General features: G+C 37.0%; 4 protein-coding genes and 1 pseudogene across 6 annotated transcripts; 2 read left to right on the top strand and 3 right to left on the bottom strand.

Annotated features, from left to right (window-relative positions):
• The first annotated feature begins 5,265 nt into the window (after positions 1 to 5,265).
• LOC110424198 (putative cyclin-D6-1) lies at positions 5,266 to 7,276 on the top strand. Of its 2 annotated transcripts, none has more exons than XM_021438726.2 (6): positions 5,266 to 5,749; positions 5,842 to 5,946; positions 6,145 to 6,240; positions 6,333 to 6,534; positions 6,626 to 6,756; positions 6,855 to 7,276. In XM_021438726.2, the coding sequence occupies exons 1-6, from the start codon at positions 5,570 to 5,572 to the stop codon at positions 7,122 to 7,124; spliced, it is 984 nt and encodes a 327-aa protein (XP_021294401.1). In that variant the 5' UTR covers positions 5,266 to 5,569; the 3' UTR covers positions 7,125 to 7,276. The 2 variants fall into 2 exon arrangements, with proteins under 2 accessions (XP_021294401.1, XP_021294402.1); XM_021438727.2 differs by having other exon boundaries at positions 5,269 to 5,749; positions 5,860 to 5,946.
• Positions 7,277 to 8,230: 954 nt separating this feature from the next.
• On the bottom strand, positions 8,231 to 10,676 carry LOC110424449 (transcription factor MYB58-like). Its single transcript, XM_089784818.1, has 3 exons — positions 9,651 to 10,676; positions 9,386 to 9,515; positions 8,231 to 9,082 (listed from the first exon to the last, which is right to left on the bottom strand). Exons 1-3 carry the CDS (start codon positions 9,784 to 9,786, stop codon positions 8,644 to 8,646), a joined length of 705 nt encoding a protein of 234 aa, XP_089640944.1. The 5' UTR covers positions 9,787 to 10,676; the 3' UTR covers positions 8,231 to 8,643.
• A 153-nt stretch (positions 10,677 to 10,829) lies between these two features.
• LOC110424448 (PLAC8 family protein) lies at positions 10,830 to 13,836 on the bottom strand. The gene is made up of 5 exons (XM_021439011.2): positions 13,423 to 13,836; positions 12,796 to 12,859; positions 12,445 to 12,609; positions 11,673 to 11,738; positions 10,830 to 11,481 (listed from the first exon to the last, which is right to left on the bottom strand). The coding sequence occupies exons 1-5, from the start codon at positions 13,713 to 13,715 to the stop codon at positions 11,320 to 11,322; spliced, it is 750 nt and encodes a 249-aa protein (XP_021294686.1). The 5' UTR covers positions 13,716 to 13,836; the 3' UTR covers positions 10,830 to 11,319.
• A 1,410-nt stretch (positions 13,837 to 15,246) lies between these two features.
• LOC110423994 (phosphoinositide binding protein) lies at positions 15,247 to 17,702 on the bottom strand. Its single transcript, XM_021438449.2, has 2 exons — positions 17,317 to 17,702; positions 15,247 to 16,139 (listed from the first exon to the last, which is right to left on the bottom strand). Exons 1-2 carry the CDS (start codon positions 17,553 to 17,555, stop codon positions 15,464 to 15,466), a joined length of 915 nt encoding a protein of 304 aa, XP_021294124.1. The 5' UTR covers positions 17,556 to 17,702; the 3' UTR covers positions 15,247 to 15,463.
• A 573-nt stretch (positions 17,703 to 18,275) lies between these two features.
• LOC110424137 (universal stress protein PHOS32-like) lies at positions 18,276 to 22,114 on the top strand (annotated as a pseudogene). Its single transcript, XR_016351750.1, has 2 exons — positions 18,276 to 19,281; positions 21,863 to 22,114. The product of XR_016351750.1 is annotated as a universal stress protein PHOS32-like (transcript).
• The last annotated feature ends 491 nt before the right edge of the window (positions 22,115 to 22,605 follow it).

Raw genomic sequence — 22,605 nt, 5'->3', positions numbered from 1 at the left:
AACGAATTTGTATAGGCTTTTAGGCTTTCTCTTGAATCAATGACAACCAGAGAATCCATTGGGTCACTGGGAAGAAGACAGTCACTAGGAAAGCAAACAAAGAACAAAATAAAGGGGAGAAAGAAAGAGAGAGAGCAGCAAATGGTACATTCTCTAGGGACAAATTAAGGTGGGGAAAGGATTGAAGCTCTTTGGTTCTCCTTCCCTCTTCCCACACTGTTATTGTTATGAATATCCAACTTAAAAATAATTGATAATAAATAAAAAGATTTTTTTTACATTAAATTAATTAAAATTTAATTATTATAGCATCGAAATAATATATCTTTCTCTATCATTTCGACTAAAATAAAAAAAAATAGATAATAATGATAAAGTTCTTGTTTAATCAATATGGTTTTACTAATAATGAATAGAGCTTGTCGAGCAAAGTGAATGGGAAGTACCAAAAGTTATGATTTCATTTCATTTTTTAGGCAATGGGGAAACTAAATGATTGCATGTTTTCCTAATTGCCATGGTGTAATGCTGACGAAGGTGGTATGTCTTCATCTTATGAGAAAAGTTGGTTCAAATGGTTTGACCACATTGCAATGATTACTGGTGAGTAGGAAAAAAGAAAGTAAAAGAAGGCTGAAGGTTCTGCCTCGATAAACAACAATGTCCACAAAGGGGACTCAGCTTGCTTTCAACTTTGAACATGACTATCAAAGATCCTTTTTCACTATACATTGGCTTAATATGAAAAAAAAAAAAATTTACTGTGCTTTGAACATTTCTCCTCTCTTCCAAAAAATGATTTTATTATAATTAATTTAATTTTTCATATATATATTTATATACATTTCACAAATTAAAAAAGTATTTATAAGGATAAGGGAACTTATTACTTTACTGCCCTTTTTCTTTTTGCAGACTAAGAGAGAAGTAGAGCTGCATTTAAGTTAAGTGGAGGCTTATTCCATATTTGGCAAATGTCCCTTTCTTAAAACAGTGATTGTTTAGCTATTAGGTATGGTTTCCTTTGCTTTCACATTAGCAAGTCTAGAGAGATCATTTACTAAAAGGGTGTTAAAGAGAAAAAACCAAGTTCATTTATGTGTGCTAGGTATCATTGGGTTTGAAAGCATAAATGAATGAGATTTTGGATGTTCATGGGCTTTTAGCAGGTGATTTTAAATTTATTCTTAATATAGAACGAATAATTTTTAAATCCTTTAACTTGTTCTCTTTCTATACAGGCATATGGATATATCAGTTTAGCAATTTTATTTATTTTTAATTTCTTTACATAGAATTAATTACCATATTTAATCACAAGTTGACTCTCATTGAAAAAAGAATGGGATTTGGACATTACAAAGGGACAAAGTGAAAGGTGAAAAATGCTTTATGCTGGCCCTTTTCTTCCTGATCTAATCTGAGAGATATCAACATTGTCTATGTATATATATATATATATATATATACATGCAATGTGGGTTTCTTGTCATCGCATACATATCAAAATCTCAACCTCATCTAAAGTTCTATGGATGCTTGTGATTAACCATGTGTATGCATTTTAAGCGGCTATATAACTGACATGTACACCTGCCATTGTCTTAATCATGCTTGTGCCTTATATGAAGCATATGTCTTATTCTGTGGACAATTTCAACATCTTAATCTGTAAAATTAAAGAAGAAGAAACAGTCATCTAATAATTAAAGGTTGATTAGAGGATGTATAGGTGGCAGAATGGAAATGGAGGAGAAGGATGCAAAAGAAAAAGAGAGCAGAAAAGGATAAAGAACATCAGGGATAGGAATCATAGGGTCAGTAAGAACAAATTTCCTAACCCTTTTTTCCCCCATCAAATGTTACTCTTTAGAAAGAGAGGATTCTCATATAATATTGGGGTTGAATATATTCTCATTTAGTCATATTTATTGGGGGGGTTTTGTTTTCAAGTTGTCAAGCTTTAAAATGGCCCCTCTTGAAACTTTTTCGTGTTGTAACAAAGGCCATAAGACGTTAATTTGTGCCAAGACATTAAGCTGGAAATCACAAGCAGTGTTTGTGAAAGAAAATAAATACTAGACTTATCTAACAAAAGGACATGGGACTCAAAGCTGTCACCCCCCTGCCATGAAAACGAAAGACTATTATCACACCATTTGTACGATATGGGAAAAATTTCAAGAAAACATTTACACTACATCAGTTGATTTTCAAAACTCTCTCTGGGGAAACAGTGTGGTTAGCTGTATCTTGTTTGTTTTCTTCCTTGAGAGGGATTGCCTTTTCAATTGTCCAAATGCCTGTGGTGTTTAGCTATGTAGCTGCATGATCTTTTGCCCAACAAATTAAAATGCCCTCGCAATTACAAACTTCTCTTTTCGGATGGGAATTTTCCAAGAGTCTGAGACTGGTGTTGCAGTGGTGGGGTTCTATCGCTTTTGTTTCACAGGATTCTCAACAGTATGTGCGGATCATCTCGCATTCTTGTCAAACTTAATTCTCATGGCAAAGCCGAAGACAGGGGCCAGGGTACCCTAAATTGACATTTATCACAAGCATGTGAGTCACATGTACCCGGAAAAAAAAAATTCTTGCTTGCCCCTGGTGGTTTCTTTGCAATCGAATGCATCAGTGGTCAGTCGGAATTATAATCCCTCGATCGAATAAAATTTTTTTATCTTCATTTAGTGTCCATAAAATTAAATAAATAACGTAAACTTATGGAAAGAGATATCATGCCGCACATCAAATAAAGGTAGAAGATTTCCGTTACCTTCAACCCTCGTGGCTTTGCTTGCTACTAATGTGAAGACCCGTCCCCACTCTAATTATGCAATAAAGAAACGGTCAGATATGACTAGTAAAATTGACCATGACAAAAGAAACTAAAATAGAAAATACTATTTATAAAAAGAAAAATTGAAGAAATTAACATATATATATATATATATATATATGATAAGATAGAGGATAAGATCAGACAATTTTTCCTTCCCCATGTTTGCTTCAAACTTCAAATACAATTATTTTTAAATAGATAAAGAGAAAAAAAAAGGGTTTTGATAATTTGAGCTTGAGACAAATGTAATTGACCCAACTCGTACAGCAAAATAGTGTAAGTCAAAAACCCATTGAGCAAAAGCATGTGGTGTGCATGGTTATGTTGCCTCCTTTATTAGCAAATAACGGTAAAAATAGACAGATAAAAAAGAAAAAAAAAACATTCATGCTTGGTTAATTGTTTTTTACTCCTGTCACCTTCACTTTGAAGAGGATCAAAGATCGAAGAAGAATCCTATTTTATTGTAGTCCTATATTGTTCCTGAAGATAGTACTATCAAATAGTATGAGATTGGAGAAACATTATGACTCATCTTACTCCTGTACCCAAGCACTCTAAAAATAGCAAATCGAACTTGCTTAAATACCCTTTGATCATTGAGAATAGTTGTTTCTTTGTCATGTGTTTTAGTTTTTTGGGATGTATCATGTGTCCCATCAATCAAAATCAATCAAAACCTTTAATTATACGATTATAAAAAATTGAAATTCAAATTTTGTAAAAAAAAAATGAAATTTATAAAATGTAAAATAATAGTTTTTTATTATATAATCAAATTTAATGAATTTTTTTGTGTGTGTCAAATAAAGCTCGAGATTACTTAAATGTGAAGCTGAAATGTTAAGAAGACTGAACCCAAGATATACATGCATTTGAATTGAAGTTGTCAGGTTAACTCTATAGAACTACTATGCAATCTTTGCAGTGTAGCATTTGAGTCAAGGAATGTGGCGCAATAATATCTTTGTTCGTTGTGAAAGGAAGTGGCATCCTTAAATGCTTAGGTGGCTTTAAATTCAGTAGGGAAGAGGGGAGAATGGGGGTTGTTAAAGAAAATGGAAGCCAATTTTCTTTGTAAAAGAAAGACTACCCGAGTCAAGCTACAACATAAACAATGACTAGAGAAAGGAAACCTTGGGTACTCTTAGAAAACAGAAAATAATAAAGAAAGAACTATGGGGGAAATGTGACTTAAGTTGTTCTTTAATCCAAAGCAAAGTTGTCAAAGTTAGATAGGAAAAGTATGGTTCTTCCTCCTTGTTGGATAGTAATTCTGAATGCATGATTTTTATGAAATATGAAATATTTGTCTCGATATAAAAAGTTTTGTATTTGAATTTTATTTATAATTTTGTCTTTATAAAATACGGCGCATCGATCTTGTTATCTCACTTGACAGATTGAGTAATTTATTTGCTTTTGGAAATTTTTCGATAAAAAGAAAAAAAAGGTTGAGTTGGTAAAACAAAAACAAAGAGGAAAGGCTGGTATGCCAGCTAGTCTCCCACTGCTATAGGGTATAGCAGAAGTGTATTTAGCGGTGGATTATGCGGCACTTCTTTATAAAAATGGACCAGCGCTTATCGCGGGACTGAGAGAGGATGCATACCGCAAACTGCCTCTACCATCTCACTGCTTTTGTATGCACTGCTTTGGGACCACTTCTCTTCCTATTGCTTGCTCTTCGCTATCCTTATTCTTTCCCTCACAGTATACCTTCATCCCCTCTCTTCTGTTTCATTCACTTGGAAACATATAATACTGTTTATTAGTATAACAATCACACCACAGGGAACACTTAAAAGATATAGAAATCTTCTTTGGGTCAAATTTTTTAGCAGAAACAAAATTCACATTGTAGTTAAAAGACATGGACTGGTTGCAGTAATTTACTAATTGAGATGTCAAGCAACTGGCAGTGGGAGCATTGGAAGTACATGTGATAAGCTGACTGACTAAAGAACTTGTCAAACTATATTTGTACAAACGATTTCTTGAGAGAAATGAAAGTGGTTGGAGTACAAACTCGAAATATCAGACATTGATTACATTTTCTCAAAGCTTGGAAAGCAAAATCAAATGTTCATGCACATGCTTTAATTCTTCACTTTTTCCTTCTCTTTCTTTCTTTCCCCATTGGAGATGGTTCTATTTGTCGTTTGTTGCCAATTTTCTTCATGTAATTACGAGTCAAGATTGGTTTAGTAGAAGGGAATCACTAGGAATCCGGGGCTTTAATCCATTTGCCAACATTAGCTTTTGGAAAAAGTACAACCGCCCTTTACATTTAAAATCTAGTACAATTCGGATTAATTTGTATTAAATTGTGCAACAATGTTGTTACAGTAGTACAAAATTCTTTACAGTCCCTGTTAAAACAAACAACTTCGCTGTTTTTCTTTTCCAAGGAGTAAGAGGGGAAGGCAAAGGCAGGGAGCCAGGGGCCAATACTACATATAAGTTAAATAGGGCAGCTGCTCTGTGAGGCTGAGGAGACTCAGAAGTGAAAGTTGAAGACTCCACAGGCTTCTTTTTCAGCACAGAAAGCGAAGCTTCTCTTTTCCTTCATTATTACCTCAACTCATTTTTTGCAAACTTACTCGCTCATTTATTTCTTTTCTCATTCTTCTCTTGACCCTTCTCTCAATTCCAACATATTTCAAGGGAGGAAGGAAGGAAGAAGAAGAAAAAAAAAAAATAAAGGAAAAACAACAGAAACTTGATATGGATTACTTTGATCTTGAGGACCCATTCACAAGCTTGAAAGAACACCAACCTGATACAATCTCAGCTCTTTTCTCCTCAGAATCTGACCACATGCCTCCACAGAACTACCTTCGATGTTTAAAGACCGGTGACTTCTATGTTTCTTTCCGACAGGAAGCCATTTCTCTCATGTTGCAGGTACGCCATTTCTATTCTAACTTGGTACTGTTCTTTTTCTTTCATATTGTTTACTGTTCTTGTCTTTTATTTTTCTTGTATTTTGTTGTAAGCTTGTTTTAGTTGGTCAGGCACAGTATTCTTGTAACCTTGATCCTTACACGCCATACCTGGCTGTTAACTACATGGATCGGTTCATCTCCAGGCAGGATATCCCGGTATAGTCAAAGCTACATGTTTTCTCTTTTATCTTTATAGTTAATGAATTTTACCTTAATGTTTGCAACTTTGATTGATGAGAAGTTGATTGAAAGTAAAGTAAAACTTGAAAATAAGATGCGAGTGTTCAATTAGAGGATTCTTTGATGTACTGAAACAACTTTAATTAAACATCTAATCCATCTTGAATTTTGTAGCAAGGCAATCCATGGGTTCTGAGGCTTCTTGTGATAGCTTGCATTTCTTTGGCTGCAAAGATGAAGGAAATACATTTCTCTTCCACTAATTTCCAGGTAAGAAAATCTCATTTTCGGATTAATAATGTTCTACTTTCATCTCCTTAATTTGTTTAGCCTCATGCAAGACTATACTACAAATGAAACAGAGAGAAGAAGGGTTCATCTTCGATGCCCAAGCTATTCAAAGGATGGAGCTTCTGATTCTTGATGCTTTGAATTGGCGAATGCGATCAGTTACACCCTTCTCATTTATCTGTTTCTTCATGTCTTTGTCCGAATTGAAAGACCCACCTTTGACACAAGCACTAAAGGATAGAGCTTCAAACATAATCTTCCAAGCTCACAGTGGTAATTAAACAGAACGTGAATCATTTCTGTTTACGTCTTTATCTCGAAAACAGCTTAAACGCTTACGAGGAAACTCTGTTTTTCGTTACAGAAATCAATCTGTTAGGGTTCAAACCATCAATCATTGCAGCATCAGCTCTTCTTTTGGCATCACATGAGCTATTCCCATTGCAGTTTCCGTCTGTCGAAACCTTAATTTTGTCTTGTGAATACGTGAATAAAGTAAGCAGCTCTTTCTTCCTTTCATTTTGAATGCCTTAAATTTTGGTCAATATTTCTTGTTACTTTGCATTGATGAGTGAGGTCTAATGATATGACAGGAGAGCCTGTTAAAATGCTTTAATGCAACGCAGGAGATGGTGGCTAACCAAATCAGCGAATCGATTGTAGATACGGTGTCAAGCTCGAGTACAAGAACCCCATTAAGTGTATTGGACTGCCACGGCACCAGAGCAGAAAGTGAGAGTACCACTAGCACCACGGCTGCCACTGCGATGGCAGAAAAGAGAGAAATCAAGCGTCGAAAATTGAATGGTTTTTGCAGCGAAAGCAATAGGGTACAGATTTCCCAGATTCAACCATGTGGATAAGATTCAGCTAGATTTTTCACTACCCAATTGTCCTAAAGGTGAAAAAAAAAAGGAGAGTCATGAATGGCTTTGATTAGAAGCTCAAGAGAGAGATGGCACAAAATCACCCAAGCACTTTCCTCTTTTTCTTCCCCTTTCTTTGTCTAAGAAAATTTTGAAAAAGAGAATAAAAGAACAATAAAAAAAAAGAGATGAGAGAAATTAGACTATTCCACTTCACTTAGTAAATGTTGTAAGCAGGGGCCAGCTGTTGGAGGAAGGGACATGAAGGACAAAAGACATGGCTTCAAATGTTAAAATAGTACTTGTCTTGTGTTAATGTTGTGTTGTTTTGTAGCAGATAGGGAATGGGAAAGCTTCATTCAATAAGATATTTTAATGTAAACTTTCAGAATAAGAACATGATTTGCTTGGAAAAAGGCACAGTTGGGAGGTTCCTATTTCTCATGTCAACGTATAGATATTGTAGAAATATACCAAGGAAAATGAGATTGGCGGGAAAGAAATATACCCTACCTCCCTCCCTCCTCCTCCTCCTACTTAACAAATGACAAAGAATTTGTGGGGATAAGAGAGAGACAGAGACAGAGAGAGGCAACGGTCAAGGCACGTTGCTTTCTTAAAAGATTTTGTTATCTTTGTCGAGAAACTACACCAATTTAAGTGCTTGAAAGCAACCAGGGGGACGAGGGAGGGGGGTGAAGAAATACAACTATATCTTATATTTGTGGGTTCTTGAGGGATTGAGAAGCACAAGACTTGAGTGGGTTTTTCTTAAATTTATGTTTTGCACAAAGCACAAGGACCAATTAGCTTTAAATTACGAGGTTTGGTTTCTTGTTTCTCAATTGGGGAAAGATGAATTGAATTCTTTTTGGAAAAAATTCCTTTTTTTTTTTCTTTTGTTTTTCGTTTTCTATTGATTGATAGATTGGACGAAGGTCTTTGATGGTCCTGAAATGAATCTTTGGGTCCACTTCTGGAGGTAATATTTCAAGAAATTTGATTTCTGTAAGCTGGAAAACATTCATTCTACTTCAGGGACCACTGGGCTATAGCTTAGATAGTCCAAGCATGTAAGCCCAAATTGCATGTCCAGCTTTTTTTTCCCTGTATAAAGTTGTTTCTGCCATTTCCTGTACTTTCACAATATTTCTGGAGCTTGGTTTTTTCCAATGGGAAATGCAGATTTCACCCAAAAATTAAAATGAAAAACTAAAGGAAGTGACTCGTAAAAATTCTCTTTGATCCTATTGCCCTCTCTTCATATATTTTAAGCGGCAATCTTTGTTGGAGTTAATAAGTACATGAAAAGGAGCTAGCATCCATCCAATGCCACTAGCCCAATGCCTCTAGTCAACACTTGCAGAACCGTGCACCATTATTTATGAACACTTACTAAAATTAAAGAGTGGCATGGAGATTGTTAACCTGCATACATGTCTTCTTTCACCAAAAAATTGAGCCAAAGATCATTGCAGGAATTACCCTCATACATGAGCTCTTGGAACCACAACAGCTAACAGCTGGTTGCAGAAATTCCAGGCTCTGCATAAATGGCCCCATAATTGTCTGCTGTGGATGATCCTTCTGCAGTGAATGGCTGCTCCAATATGCTTTGGAGTTCTCCAAATGTTTCGGATGAAACAAGGGTGTCTTCAGTTGTTTGGTACCTGTCGATTTCGGCTGCAGGTTTGGAGCCTGATGAAGGTAAACTGTCGGTCGAAAATTGTTGGGAGAGCTGGATTGCACTCGAGCTTTCTGAATTTGCTGGAGCAATGGCTGGTGGGAGATCAACTTCGGATGAGCTCTTCTTTCCGGTTTCAACGTTGGATATTTGGAAAAGTTCACTAGTCGACACTGAATTGTACTTCAAACGTTTTCTCAAGTGAGTATGCCAATGATTTTTAATCTCATTATCAGTTCTTCCAGGCAACCTTGATGCAATCACTGACCATCTGCAAGTTTTAACAATTCTTTCTCTTTTGATTCAGAAGATCCAAGGATATATCTATCTTCCATTACAACCTTGATCTCAACTCTCAGTTTGCCAGATTTAATCGTATAACAGAAAAGTACTGATTAGAAATAATTACTATATCTGCACTTGTATTTGATTTAATAATAATGCATAAAGCTAAGAAAATTAATGGAAAACTCTGATCCATAAAAGCATCAGTTGCAGCAATCATGACAAACTATTACATGGATAGACATAAACACTCATAGGGATAGTTCGCTACACGGCCTTCAGCACTCACCGATTTCCAAGCCTTTCATGCAGCTCAATTATGGTTTCATCCTCTTCCCTAGTGAAATTTCCACGCTTGATTCCAGGCCTCAGGTAATTCACCCAACGAAGTCTGCAACTCTTCCCAGACCTTTGCAATCCTACAAGTGAAATATATCAGTGTAATAAAGACAGGATAAAAGCCTAAAGTTTGTAAAGCAGCCAATTACTTCAGTATTGCTCTACGATATTGCTTCTTTTTTTGGGATTTGATGCACGTTTTTATGCTTAGTTACCTGCTGGTTTGGCCATCTCTGTCCAATTCCAGATACCATGTCTATTAATATAAGCTATCAATTTGCGGTCTTCGTCGGGACTCCATGAACCTTTTCTCAGAGTTCTCTTTTCCACTGACTGTGAAGCCTTCGCCATCTTTCTGCAATAAGTAAAGCAGATTTCAAGCTAAATGCAAAGGCAAAAAACGTTCTACATATATAGAAAGACTGTATGCACATTTATCTTATGATTCCGTGGAAAACGTGTTTCCATCTCCCGAATTTTCCAAGGAAATGACGATTACGAAGCAAAGCATTTATTCCAAAAAGGGTTCCTCGTGGAACACCGCTTTAATACTATTTCAATGCTTATAACACACAGGTCGACCAGAGAATATCCCTGATGTATGGAACGTCTACATCCTGGAACATGGTGATCTAATTTAACCACAAATTTCCACGACTGACGTAGCTGCTGATGACTGATGTCTTGTGACTTCGGTCAGCACTCAGCAACGTTGCTCACCTGAAAAATTAGTTATGAATGAAGACTTGAGCAGATGGTAGCCGATAGTTCACGACAAAATGCAGTACACCAAGTTTGACATTCATCTGCCGTTCGATTGTCAATATGACAAGGGATTGCTTGCAAGCATGCTTAATGTTCAGTCCAAGAGGAATAGTTTAACAGAGGAAACGAGAAAAGACAGCCTGGTAATACACAGTTGGTGTATCTAATTCACGATGATGGTATTAGCAGTTTATAATCAACAATAAATAAATATATCTATTGGAATTTGAGTAACAGTCTTATGACCATTTGGTGACTAATTTTTATAGAATTATTGACTATTAACTCGCCAATTTCGAAGAAGATCCATGGTGAGGACAAAAAAGGAGGTGTGAAACACATGTAGATATGAAACATAATAATAGACTAATATAGTTCTTATTATATTGGTCTTGAATGTTTGCTATAAACAGACGGATCAAAGTGCAACTTCAACCTAGAAATGGCCCAATTACTTGGAAGACTCTTTCCTTTCATTAATCCTGCAAAGAAATTTAGAAAGTCTTTGAACAGGGGAATCTGCAGCCTGCAGAGGAGCATCAAGTAATATTTGTGGAATTCAATGATATGTACCAGGTACACTCGGCGCAAGCTACATTTATTCACAAAAAGAAAGAAATAAGTCATGGTAAAAAGAAATCTATTTCCAAGCTATTCTTTAAATTAAAAAAAATACACTTTTGGAGAGAAGTGTCTACTATTGCAGTCATGGTGAATTAGGTGTACCCTAATCAATCTAGTTAAAGATCAATGGGATTATAAACCCAAAGTCTATCTGGGGAAAGTGACAATGAAATGTAAAATTGAATAGGCTGCCCTAATAACCTCCCCCAAACTGCTACAAATAGAAAGTTTCCTTGTATGCTTACAGAAACGGGGTTATCTTTCTTCTGTGAATAAAACAAATGACCAGTCCTTTGAAGAAAACGAATCACCAGTCCAGCAGGATTCTATGGTCCAAGCTTGCAGCAAACACTTTGCTGTTCCATCTGCTTGTCTAACATCCCTCCATCAAAGAATAAATTACTGGGGATGTTTTGTAATTTGACGTTGTCACCAATGTTGGATAAGACCTTTGAATACAGCTTCTCATGTTCATGCGTTGTCACCACCATTTAACTATTTTGGACAGGGCTCAGGAGTCCCAATTGATATAGGAGAAGGAGGCTGTAGCTCAAAGAAGGCTTTGTTCTCTTCACCATAGCTTCCTATGCATATTGTATCACCACGACCGTGCCATGTACCATCTTGGACATTGTTCATCTCCAGTGTTCTGGACTCCTGCTCCATGTCAACAAAAAGAACGAGCCAAGGACTATGAAATGTTTGAAGAACTTAAATTTAAGCCACAATTTTACTTTGATTCTTTAAAAATATTACTAATTGAAAGAGACTCTTTTGCGTTTTTGGATGTAGAGTCACCAAATAAAAAAACTCAAAAAGTTTGAACACAGTTTGGCGAGGACAAGAACCTGGGATAATGTACAGCACGAGCAGATAAGATGATAGACGCAATCATCCAATAAGCTATCATTACCCTGTAAACAAACGCAATTCCCAACAAAAGTACAATTTTAGTAAAATTGAAACAGAAGTGTTAGATGCTGGGAAAATAAAAGTAGAATATAGAAAAATTAATAGCAGAGGTCTATAACCAAAATAAACATAAACAAAATATCAGGAAAGCACACAGATGTCAATCATATACTTTCAATTTAAGAAGCTAGTCTTATTGAGAAAATAGATCAATTGAACACCATTTTTTACAATTGACGCAATTGACTACATAAGCTGATGATGAACAGGATCATAAATATTAATCAAGCTTTATAACTCTTATATGCAGAACAAAAAACAGAAGTTCAATACATTGACAATGCCACCATAAAGAGGAATCAAGAAAAATTATAGGGACCGCCCATGAAGCTTTGGCCCCAGTGGTAAAAGGGCAAGCTATGGCTCTAACAAGATCCAAGGTCTAAATATCAATCATATATTTGGGCTCTTGTAAATGCCATGGAAAGCACCATGTACATATTTCAAATATTACGCAAAACAGCGTTGACACCTCATTGAAGCTTTGGAGTCATAGTCCATGAGAACTTATAACATCCTCAGTATAAAGAGATCAAACAAGTCAATTAGATATATGGAAACTACTCAACAGAAGAAAAATCATAACATCACTTATCATTAGACCCTAAACTTAGAAAAGAATCAAACATGATAGAAAAAGGTTCTCACCTTAATATTGAATTTTCTTTTCATCTGTGTACGGAAGAAACCCAAATATGCTCCAACTGATATGATGAAAGCAACAGCCAAATACAGAAAGCAATTCCGCTTGGTGACAATAAAGGCAATGAAGTTGAGGAAAGCACTAACAACAAGAATGAAATAAACAGTTCCCTGCAAAAGCACATTAAGAATTTAGGGGGCACATCCAAATAAAACATCATTAGCAATAAACTCTAAAGTTCAGGAACTAGAATACATATGCAAATTTCAAACTACCCAAACTTGCATATTATAAGATGACTATTGAAAGTTTATAAGACATATCTGGGAACTGCCTATTTCCACGAATGGTTTTACCTGAAGAAAACAACAACCGAAACCAGCCCGCCTCATGTTCTTCCCAAATCTGTAGCAGGGGCAACTGCAATATCAAAGCACACTATCACTCAAATATAATATAATTACCACTTACCAACCCCATCAGTTTTATAACATCAAAACAATAATTAAAAAGGAAAAAAAAACACTATCAGCTAAACCTTGTGATGGGGGAGTAGAAACTCAACTAAACAGCTAGAACTGGTTAATCAACCAATTAAACAAGCTCAAGAGATTAAACAAATCATTTTTACACTAATCAAAATGATTAAATTATTGCTGAGCAAAAACAAAAATGACTAAAATTAATTACTTTTGGGGCTAAAAAATTTTGAGTTGGTAAAAAAGAGCAGGCTTTTCTGTTGATTTAGCTTCATCCTAACACCAAAATAAACCAAAAAAAAAAAAAGGCAAAAGGGAAGTTTTATTCAAACAGTTTTTTGGCGGACTATTAAGAGACCAGAGGAAAATTAGAAAGAGGGAAAACAATACTATTTTTTAATGTTTTCCCTCGAGAAGAAATGTATTTTCTCGGGAAAATTTTATAAGCTTTCCATGGAAAAAAAGTCCAACCTTTATTCTTCAAAATGAAAAGAGAGAACTGACCAGGCAGATTCGAGAGCAACGCGGCGGTCATCGAAGAAATCAAGAACAACTTCACCTTCCCACATCCTCAAAACGCCACCCAAGTTGCCGTTTCCTTGTTCTAAACAATCCTCAGCGCCTTCAAGCTTCCTCCATTTGCCTTGCGTTTGCAAAGCCACCGTCGAACAGAGCATGTCGAAATCCAACACCGCCATTCCCTCCAACAGCCTCTCCTCTTCTTCTTCTTCTTCTCCTCCTCCTCCCTCTTCCTTTCCATTTACAACAACTTTCTCCTGCTTCTCCAATTCCGCCATTAAAACCAAACGAAGGAAACTTCACAGCTTTACGCTCTCTTTCTCTCTCTCTCTCTCTCTTTCTTCTTCTTCTCCTCCTGGGAAGGGCCAAAAAGATCTGCCTTTTCAAGTTGCTTATTTTTTCCCTTATTTTTCTTTTTTAATATTTTGGGGTGGCGCGGGTGATTATTGGGTGTGGGTCCCACGGGTAGCGGATAATGGATCAGACAGCTGTTGCCACGTAGGATCTAGATTATAGGATATTAAGATTCTAATCTGCTATAATTGCTGGGATTAACGTTCTAATATCTACCTTAACCAATTTCTCACCAAAAATAACCACCAAAGAAAAACAGAATAAATCTTGAATTTTGCTAAAAAAATTCCCATCTGTCCTATTTCTTAATATTATTCAGTTATTAGTGCTACGAAACAAAACTGCAGGCAGAGAAAGCAACCAGCTTTTGGCCTGTTACCGTAAGGTTGGAGTTAGCAGTCAAAAGTTGACCAAAGAAACCTTGTTGGGCAATATAGCGACGACGATGGGAATCGAATTCAAGAATCTAACATATGAAGGGAAAGCTTAGGAATTAATTAGGCAGATAGGGAAGGCATGGATGGATAGCCAAGGAACAGCGTGCCCCCAGGAGCCACTAGCCAGCCATGGGGGAACCACACGGGAATTAAAAGCCTCAAATTGTACCCCAAAAGCTATATTTAATTCTATTAAATTATTTATTAGAACCAACTAAATGCAAGATACGTGTGGTGGAAGTGAGGCGGCAGACGGCAGTGGGCGGGGGTGGGGTCTGTTTTAGTGCACCATGTTTGATGACCAGATAAGCTTCCATGATTCCCAATAAAGGCTTTTGAGAGTTATCTCCAAATTTTCCCAACCGCCCCACCCACGTGCATAAAGCGTTTTCTGCTGCAATTGACAAATGAAAGATATATGAAATCTCCCAATCCATGTACTATGCAATTCTAGAATCGATCACTGTTCACCAGGCGCAATTGCATATTGGCCGATGTTGTTTTTTTACTTGCATTTACTATTATTACTAAGCATTTTTTTTTTTTTGGGATAGGGCCACTATCAAAGTCAGGCCGTTGTTTTGTTGACGTTGACACTGACCAAGTCCGCCGAATGAGAATTGGCCCTGCGTTATGCATTATTGGCAACAAGTTCAGACTTCCCGTCATTGTTAGTTTATCTGTTGTAGTACCATATCCTTCTCCTTTAAAGAACGGCTAAGACAGTCTCCAGCACAAGATAAAGAAACAAAACAGCAGCAAGATTTGAACTGTGGCTTGGGCCATTGGTTTTGAAAGGCTGGGCTAGAACCTCTCAGTTCTGCAAAAGGTGGGGATAATCATTTATGAATTATCCGATAACCCCCTAAAGAAACATTTTCCAGCAAATAGATAAAAAAAAGGTGCTCTATATACATTTACAAAGCAAAAGGGTCTTGCCAAAATCCCTCCAAGCTCTATGAAGCTCAACTCCTATATTTACCGTTTTAGATTCAAAGGCCAGAAGTGTAGTCTAAACTTGTTTAAACATGGAAAAAGAAATGGCATCACCATTGTTATTTTAAAATTCACATTAAATGTATTCATACCAGAAGTACAGAATGATGTGTAAAGATAATCTATCCGAAAGGCATAAGGAAATGAAACTTGTTGCATCTTATTTCCCCTTTCTTGTTTCACTTTTTCTTCCACAAAGATGGCTACCAGTAGACTTCCAAAAAGGTAAAAACAGGGTTTTATGTCTTCGCTGCAGGTCTCACAAGCCCCAAGCCCGTACCACTTCCCAAATGCTTGAACTCGGTTGCTTCAAGATGATCGTCATGGCCAGCAAAGCCTGTCCCTCCTTTTTCCAAGGTCACCAAGTTCCTCTCTTTGCATGCCTTATCACAGACCAAACAAACTTTATCCACAGCCATAAACCTGTCAGCACATTTCTTGCAAAAGACATGCCCACAGGAGCTCAGGGCTACCAGCGACAATGTGTTGGTCAGGGTAACCTTGCAGCTCGGACATATATAAGTCTTATCAAGAGAATTGGATTTCTTCTGTTCACTGTCATCTTCAGTGAAGTAGATAGGAAAAAGGCTCTTCAGCTTGAGTTTTTCTTTGCCTTCTGGACAGATCGTACAGGTGGAAGGAGCCTCAACTTTAACAGATGCTTCTGGAGTGGCAGAAGGAAGCCAAAATGCTTTCATTGTCCGGAGTGCTTCCTCTTCATAAGAAGTGACCTTCACACTATTTGCCCCATGGAACCCGTTCTTGTCTCGGCTATAGTTTCTACCATTGTATTGTGGCACTGCACCGTGGTTTTGCTGATCAAATGCATCAAGCTCTCTAGCTTTCTGCAACATCAACTTCTCCTCTTCCTCTTCCTTCTCTTGTTTCTGCTGAGCAGTGTGGGCAGCAAGCCTCCTGCCAGATGGGACGAAAACATGCCATTTAACAAATTATGGACCTCATAAAGGGCAAACTTAGCTGATTCAAACAGGACAGTTTTTATTTTTTAAAAAAAAATTCAGCAAAAGCAGTCCATTTAACTGCAACAGAACCTTGTTGCTTCAAAAAATTTTTCTACATCACGTGAAACGTAATTTTCAAAATTGAAGATTTCCAATTTATGGCGGCTGAATGACAAATAAAAATATGTTAATAAACATTCAAAACACAAGAGGAATAGCAAAGTGGAACAGGACAAAAGGAGAGGGAGGAATAGCAAAGTTACTCTCCTTGCAAGCTTTCAAATCAGTTGCCTAACCTCCTGTATATGGACAATTACTAACAGAAGCTTGGGAAATTATCTTATATCTAATCATACAATTGAATGCACTGATATGCTATAATTGTAAAGCAGATTATGTGAATAAATTGTCTAAGTTATCATCATGAAATGCAACAGACTCAAGGATAATTTAGAATCTTGAAATTCATAATAACATTGATATTCTTGATACAAAACTCATAATTGTAATCATGCTGAAACAAATCACTAATCTTGTAGGAAAATGGCCAGTGAAACTTAAAGAAGACAAATTTGCACATACTACCGAAGCATCCTTCACATCTGCAAATTCAAAAGTTTATTAGAAGCTAAAGAGTCTTTTATCTCTACGATATCTGGTTTCTCTACATCCATCCAGTTTCGTTTCTTCCACTTTCAATTCCATCACAGAGCCAAAGCAAAGCCACAGTGCCAAACCAAAAAACAGAAATGGGGGCCATAAGACTTGTTTCCAGTAGGCTTATTGAATTAAACAGAATGCTGATTGAGGCAGGAACTCAAAAGTTCTTGCCACCACCCATCAGCCATCTTTTTTCATGCAACTACACTTATTCCCATTATGATCCAATAAATGCCTAGAACATCACTTCTAAAGACCTTAGGCCTTAGCTGTTTGCTGATAAACAACCCCTTAACGAAGAAAAATCACAAATTCGCAATGCGCCTCTTCATACCAATTGAATTAAATCCAACAGATAGTTATAAGTTGAATCACACAAAAAATTAATAATATAACAATAAACAAGTAATTAACAAGCTTTACAAACAAAGAAATTGAGTAAAAATACCAATCAACCGCCAAAAGGGTACCTTTGGATGTCCTTCTTCTGGGCTAGAAGGCATTCGAGAATGCATTCTTTGCAAAAGGCGTGACCTTTCTGGCAAGACATGGGATCGATGAAAGGCTTCAAGCAAAGGCAGCAAGCATCGAACGGCTTAATCGAGTCTTTCCCCAACCTCTCCTTCTGCGTCCCGTAGCCTAGCTTCCTCTTCTCATCGTACGTGAAGAAGGCTAAATCGTTGTTGTTCTTCGAATGTCTTTGCGGCATCTTCGGTTATTCGACTGGGGAAAGGCAAACCCTAACCCTTAACCTAATTGATTTCAATTGTTATCGGATAGGGAGATCGAGAGAGAGAGCGACAGAGACACAAGTAAAGCCCTAGATATTGCACGAGTTAGAATAGGATCTCCAGCAATTGGATCGGGTTTTTTATATTTGTAACAGAAACCGAACCGACACCTTCCTTTCCTTATTCTAATTTACCTTTCCGGTCTGATTCGTTTTATTGCAATCCAACGGTGACCATAGAGTCTTCTTTTTTCTTTATTTTCTTTGTTTGATACTTTTAAAATATGTAATTATTTTTCATAATCTTCATTTTCGTGAGTAATCCTCCATAGATATTAAATAGTTTTGAGTTACTGACATATTAAATATTTATAGTAAAATATTATATAATTTATATTTTTTAAATTATCTCAATCTTTTAACACATTTTTATCAGTAATTTCTAGTAATATTCCAATAACATAGAGTTGCTGAAATATCAGATTTTTAGTTAATAAAATATATAATAAGCAAATATGAGTACAACTTACTTATTAAAGTATGGTAAACTTATTTAACTTGGGCAATTAACTTTAAGTTTTTAAATTAATAATTTCAAAATACATATATTTATTTAGTAAATTCATAAATATTTTATAATTAACATTTATACATTAACCTTTTAAAACCAGAGTTACTTAATTAAGTCACGGGGTAAGGAATTTCGGACAACGTTCCAAACCAGACGACAAAGAAAGAAAGAGAGAGAGATGAGAATGGCTTGTGGAAGGTGCTAAATCCCAGGAAAAAGACAATACGTTCGACTCTACCCTCCGCGAGAAGACGGATAAGCCCAACCAAACACATTATCCAAAACCCAAAACAGAACTAAGATACTTGCCCGAATTTGAGCTTTCTCATACGTTATATTGACGCCTTTTTCTCACTTCCAACGTGTCTACCCTTCATCACCAACTTTGTCCCAAAAGGAAAACCTGTTCCATGGCCGCTTCGCCCAGGAAGAAAAACCCATCGGAATCATCCGCGGACCGACAGGCTACTGCTATTTTGGTCCAACCATCTTCTCCGAGGTTCCCGGTTACCTCCTCCGGGGCTCACCGTAAGATCGGGATAGCGGTTGATCTTAGCGACGAGAGTGCCTTTGCCGTTAAATGGGCTGTTCACAACTACCTTCGTTCGGGTGACACTGTCATCCTACTTCACGTGCGTCCCACGAGCGTTCTCTACGGTGCTGACTGGGGAGCCATTGACGTGTCCCTTCCTGATGAGGGTGAAACGCAGGAAGCTAAGCAAAAGCGAGAGGAAGAGTTTGATTTGTTCACGAATAAGAAAATAAACGATCTTGCTTTACCATTGGCGGAATCTCGTATACCCTTTAAGGTTCACGTTGTGAAAGATCATGATATGAAGGAAAGGCTTTGTTTGGAGGTGGAAAGGTTGGGTTTGAGTGCTGTGATTATGGGGAGTAGAGGGTTTGGAGCTGCGAAGAGGACTGCAAAAGGGAGGTTGGAAGTGTGAGCGATTATTGTGTTCATCACTGTGTTTGTCCTGTGATTGTTGTGAGGTTCCTGGAGAGAGAAAGAGACAGATGGCTGTGGAAAAGTTGAAGGGAAAATTGGGTTGGATAAAGATGGAGAAGTTTTATGTCCTTTAGTGGAGGAAGAGGAACAGGAGTCCCAGGATGCCATGGATAAACACTCAGCAGGTGTGGTTTTTTAATTCCATAGTTTCATCTGTTATACTGATATTTGTTTTGGAATTTGGGTTGTTTATTAGTTAATGTTTTATTGCATTTTGAGTATGACTTGCATTTGTGCAATTGGGTTCCGATCTGATGTTATGAATTCGAACTAATATGGCAGAAAGTGTCATGGTTGATTATTTTCATCTGAGATCATCTAAGAATGGCACGCACATTGTTGTATTCTTCATTCTATTCAAAGAAGGAAATTGAAGCGGGGAGAGGGATTTTTGTGATTAAAGGATTAAGCATCTCCTAGTCAATGGTGCTATGGCATTGTTGAAAGTGTGAACTTCGGGAAGCTTCCCATCTCTGTCTGTAGCAATTCTGTTCTCTTTATTTGAATTTGTGTTGGTTGCATTGCTGATTTGCATATTGATCAGTGTTATGACATTAATTTTCAATTTCTTTGCATTAGTAGGTTGCACCTGAGTGCCATACCTGTCATATCGATGCACTGCTGTTGTGTTCTGATGATGGCTGAAGGTCATTTGCTTCATAATTCATTTAGCTTGGTGATTAACCTAGGGTACAAATTTGATTTAGCTCTCCCATGTCGATGCATTCTTTATAACTTGTCGTAGTTCCTTAAATCCTTTTAATTCAAAGTGTGCATCCTAGTTAAAGTAGTAAATTCCTTTTCCTGGGTCAATTTTGGTGTTTTATTGCATAAAAAAGAAGAACAATGACATCCTGAAATTTCTAACTTTTTAGTTCTGCTCTGTTTCGGTTAAGTTGACAGTTTCTCGCTGTCTGTTGTTTGCACGAAATATGTATTTGTTTGGTGCCTCACATGCAAAATAAATGCTCTTGTTAACCGTAATATTTAAAGCAGATTCCTATCAGTGTTTGCTTTCTCGCTCTCTCTCTCTCTGTCTCTGTTGATTAATCTTCTTCCAACCATAACTGATCAGTGACCCTTTCTAAGACTAGTTCATGATTTTGGTTTACATCCATTAAAATCGTAGGGGTTTAAGACCTTTATCTGTTCTACCATTAAATTGGTACATGTCAGCATCGTTCATCTAGCATACGGATGTATGGAAGGCCTACATCAATTTTTCCAGTTTAAAGATTGTGTCAGGGGCAGGAAGAGCTCTGCCTGATAGAACAAACTTCTTTACAGGCCAGCATCCCTTGAGAATTCCAATGTTCTTTTGCACCACTAGTGGGGTTGTGGGTCTCTGGGTGGATCTTCCTTGAATTTATCTGTGCTAATAGATAAATAGGATTCACCCTCCAGTGCGGTACTTAAACCTACTGTCCATGTATTTATTTTTCTGAATGATTCACTCTGCAGTCTGCAGTGCCTTACCTTAAATCTCCTTACGAAAACAACGAATGAACAAAAAGAGACATTTTTTCTTCCATTGTGTTCCTAATTGAAATGAAGATCTAAAACTAGTTATTCTTTATTTTGTTTAGCCAAATATTCCTAAGTTTGTTAGTTGCAAAAGGGCAAATGGTGCACTTATGGTAGTCAAGTGAAATTATAACTCGCATTTCCGTGGAATAGTTGCCTATCGAAGTTTATGTTACATTTGTCCCTCTTTGTTACAGTTATTACTTTCGTTGGTATTACCTCATATATAACCTTTGTGTATCTCTTTCTGGTAACTTCTGCTGTGCATCACACCCGAACTATGTCCTGGGCATCACAAATGAGTTGTGCTCTTGTAGCCTTTTATTTGGGTAGTTTGTTGTTGAGAAACTGAGATTTAGGATGACAAAGCAAGATATTGGCTATGAATCTGAACTAGCACTGCAATCTGGGGTTTTATGATGTTCCATATTGCCTGTAAATTCTGATGGCTTCATATGGAGGGAATACTAGACTACTCTTTGTTTTGATAGAAGTTGTGGCATGTTCCCTGGCAAACCTGGATCTACTACAAGGTTGTTCCAAATCAATGTTCCTGTTAGATCTGGTTTTGGGGCAATTTGGAGCTTTTGATTGACCTTAAAAGCTATCTTCATGCTATATGTATCTACAACTTGTACGTCTTTGTGGTCATCAATATGGTAAATATAACGCAACAATTAGTCTGTCCATTAATAACTTAATTGGTGGTGGGATCTGATGGATCACCCTGAAAGTGTATCCAAGATACTCATAGCTCTCCAAAACTATGTAACATATTGTATCTAGAATAAAATGAAACATATAAAGAAGATTGGTGTTAATTTGGAGCCTTTTTCTCTAGTCTAGAAACAATGTTAACTAATGAAATCGAACTTGTTAAGTTCCATTCAGCTTGAAACCTGAAGAAGTTATTTCAGCCAAATACTAGCATTTGGCTGTGGTTGATCAGTCTGATTAAAACGTGCAAAGAGTTTGATGTTTTATAGTGATTTGATCAGTCAAGTTTAGTTTATTTTTTTCATGAACCGTTGTGTGCTTCTATGATTCTCTCTCTCCTCTCTCTCCCTCTCCTCCTCTCCCTCTCCCTCTCTCTTCCTCTCCCTCTCCCTCTCTGCTAGGTGTTATGGCTTCCTTGATCATGCTGCTGTGGGTGAAATTTGACATCCCTTCTATTTGTTGCAGATATGCAGAAGGCTTCATGAGCAATTGCACGGCAAGGAGGATGCTGAGGCGTTTAGAAGTTGGAATGGTATTTAATGGATGTCCGAACCGCTCTTGTGTGAAAATGTTTGTGGTACCGTTATTTTGTTTCTACAATATATGCCTTTGCATATCTGTAAAGTTTGGCCTGATAAATGAGTGATCCGGAGATCATCAATTTGTGTTTGTGCTTTTTGACTTGGTCAATATAATTAGGCTGCACCATATTTACGACATGGTGAGACTTGAAAACATTTCTCAACACAATGCATGCATAACTGAACTAGGTAACCAACAAGTCAACAAGCAAAAGCCGTATGAAATCCGACAGAGGATGATTTTGTTTCGTCTGCATCATGTTTTGCCCATCTAATCACATAGACGCAAAGGCTTTTTACTTGTTTAGAAGGGTATAAAGTAAACCGTCGTTTCTGAGATACACTGACCATATGACGCATGAGGCAGAAGAATATATATTAAATCCACCTCCTTGTGGCTGTGAAATAGAGACCAGAAGAAGAAGAAAAGGTAAAGATTCAACAGCTTGGGGAGAAAATGGAATCCAAAGACTGACCAAAGGCATCCAAGAAAAGGAAAAACATCCTTCATTGTTTCATCTCCATGGCGGTGAAATTTCTTCAGTAGGATACGCTAGGGCCACCCAAAAATTTTCTCCCTTTGCAAGTAACCATTCCCCACCAGAGACATAAAAACTAGCTCAACCC

This window comes from Theobroma umbraticum, unplaced genomic scaffold (assembly GCF_002168275.2).
Source record: "Theobroma umbraticum cultivar Fairchild unplaced genomic scaffold, ASM216827v3 scaffold_204.0, whole genome shotgun sequence".
Classification (NCBI taxonomy): domain Eukaryota; kingdom Viridiplantae; phylum Streptophyta; class Magnoliopsida; order Malvales; family Malvaceae; genus Theobroma; species Theobroma umbraticum.
Note: the sequence above shows the minus strand (reverse complement) of the source record. Positions and strands in the feature narration are given on the sequence as shown.

Bases quoted from the DNA above. Each gene is read 5' to 3' on its own strand.
- LOC110424198 (XM_021438726.2), top strand. From the start codon at position 5,570: ATGGATTACTTTGATCTTGAGGACCCATTCACAAGCTTGAAAGAACAC. The intron at 5,947-6,144 runs GTATAGTCAAAG...TGAATTTTGTAG, and splicing joins TCTCCAGGCAGGATATCCCG to CAAGGCAATCCATGGGTTCT. The intron at 6,757-6,854 runs GTAAGCAGCTCT...ATGATATGACAG, and splicing joins CTTGTGAATACGTGAATAAA to GAGAGCCTGTTAAAATGCTT.
- LOC110424448 (XM_021439011.2), bottom strand. From the start codon at position 13,715: ATGGCGGAATTGGAGAAGCAGGAGAAAGTTGTTGTAAATGGAAAGGAA. The intron at 12,610-12,795 runs GTAAAACCATTC...GTGCTTTTGCAG, and splicing joins TCGGTTGTTGTTTTCTTCAG to GGAACTGTTTATTTCATTCT. The intron at 11,482-11,672 runs GTTCTTGTCCTC...GACATGGAGCAG, and splicing joins CGTGCTGTACATTATCCCAG to GAGTCCAGAACACTGGAGAT.
- LOC110424449 (XM_089784818.1), bottom strand. From the start codon at position 9,786: ATGGCGAAGGCTTCACAGTCAGTGGAAAAGAGAACTCTGAGAAAAGGT. The intron at 9,516-9,650 runs GTAACTAAGCAT...TTTCACTTGTAG, and splicing joins AGAGATGGCCAAACCAGCAG to GATTGCAAAGGTCTGGGAAG. The intron at 9,083-9,385 runs GTGAGTGCTGAA...TAAAACTTGCAG, and splicing joins CATGAAAGGCTTGGAAATCG to ATGGTCAGTGATTGCATCAA.
- LOC110423994 (XM_021438449.2), bottom strand. From the start codon at position 17,555: ATGCCGCAAAGACATTCGAAGAACAACAACGATTTAGCCTTCTTCACG. The intron at 16,140-17,316 runs GTACCCTTTTGG...CCCATCTGGCAG, and splicing joins CAGAAGAAGGACATCCAAAG to GAGGCTTGCTGCCCACACTG.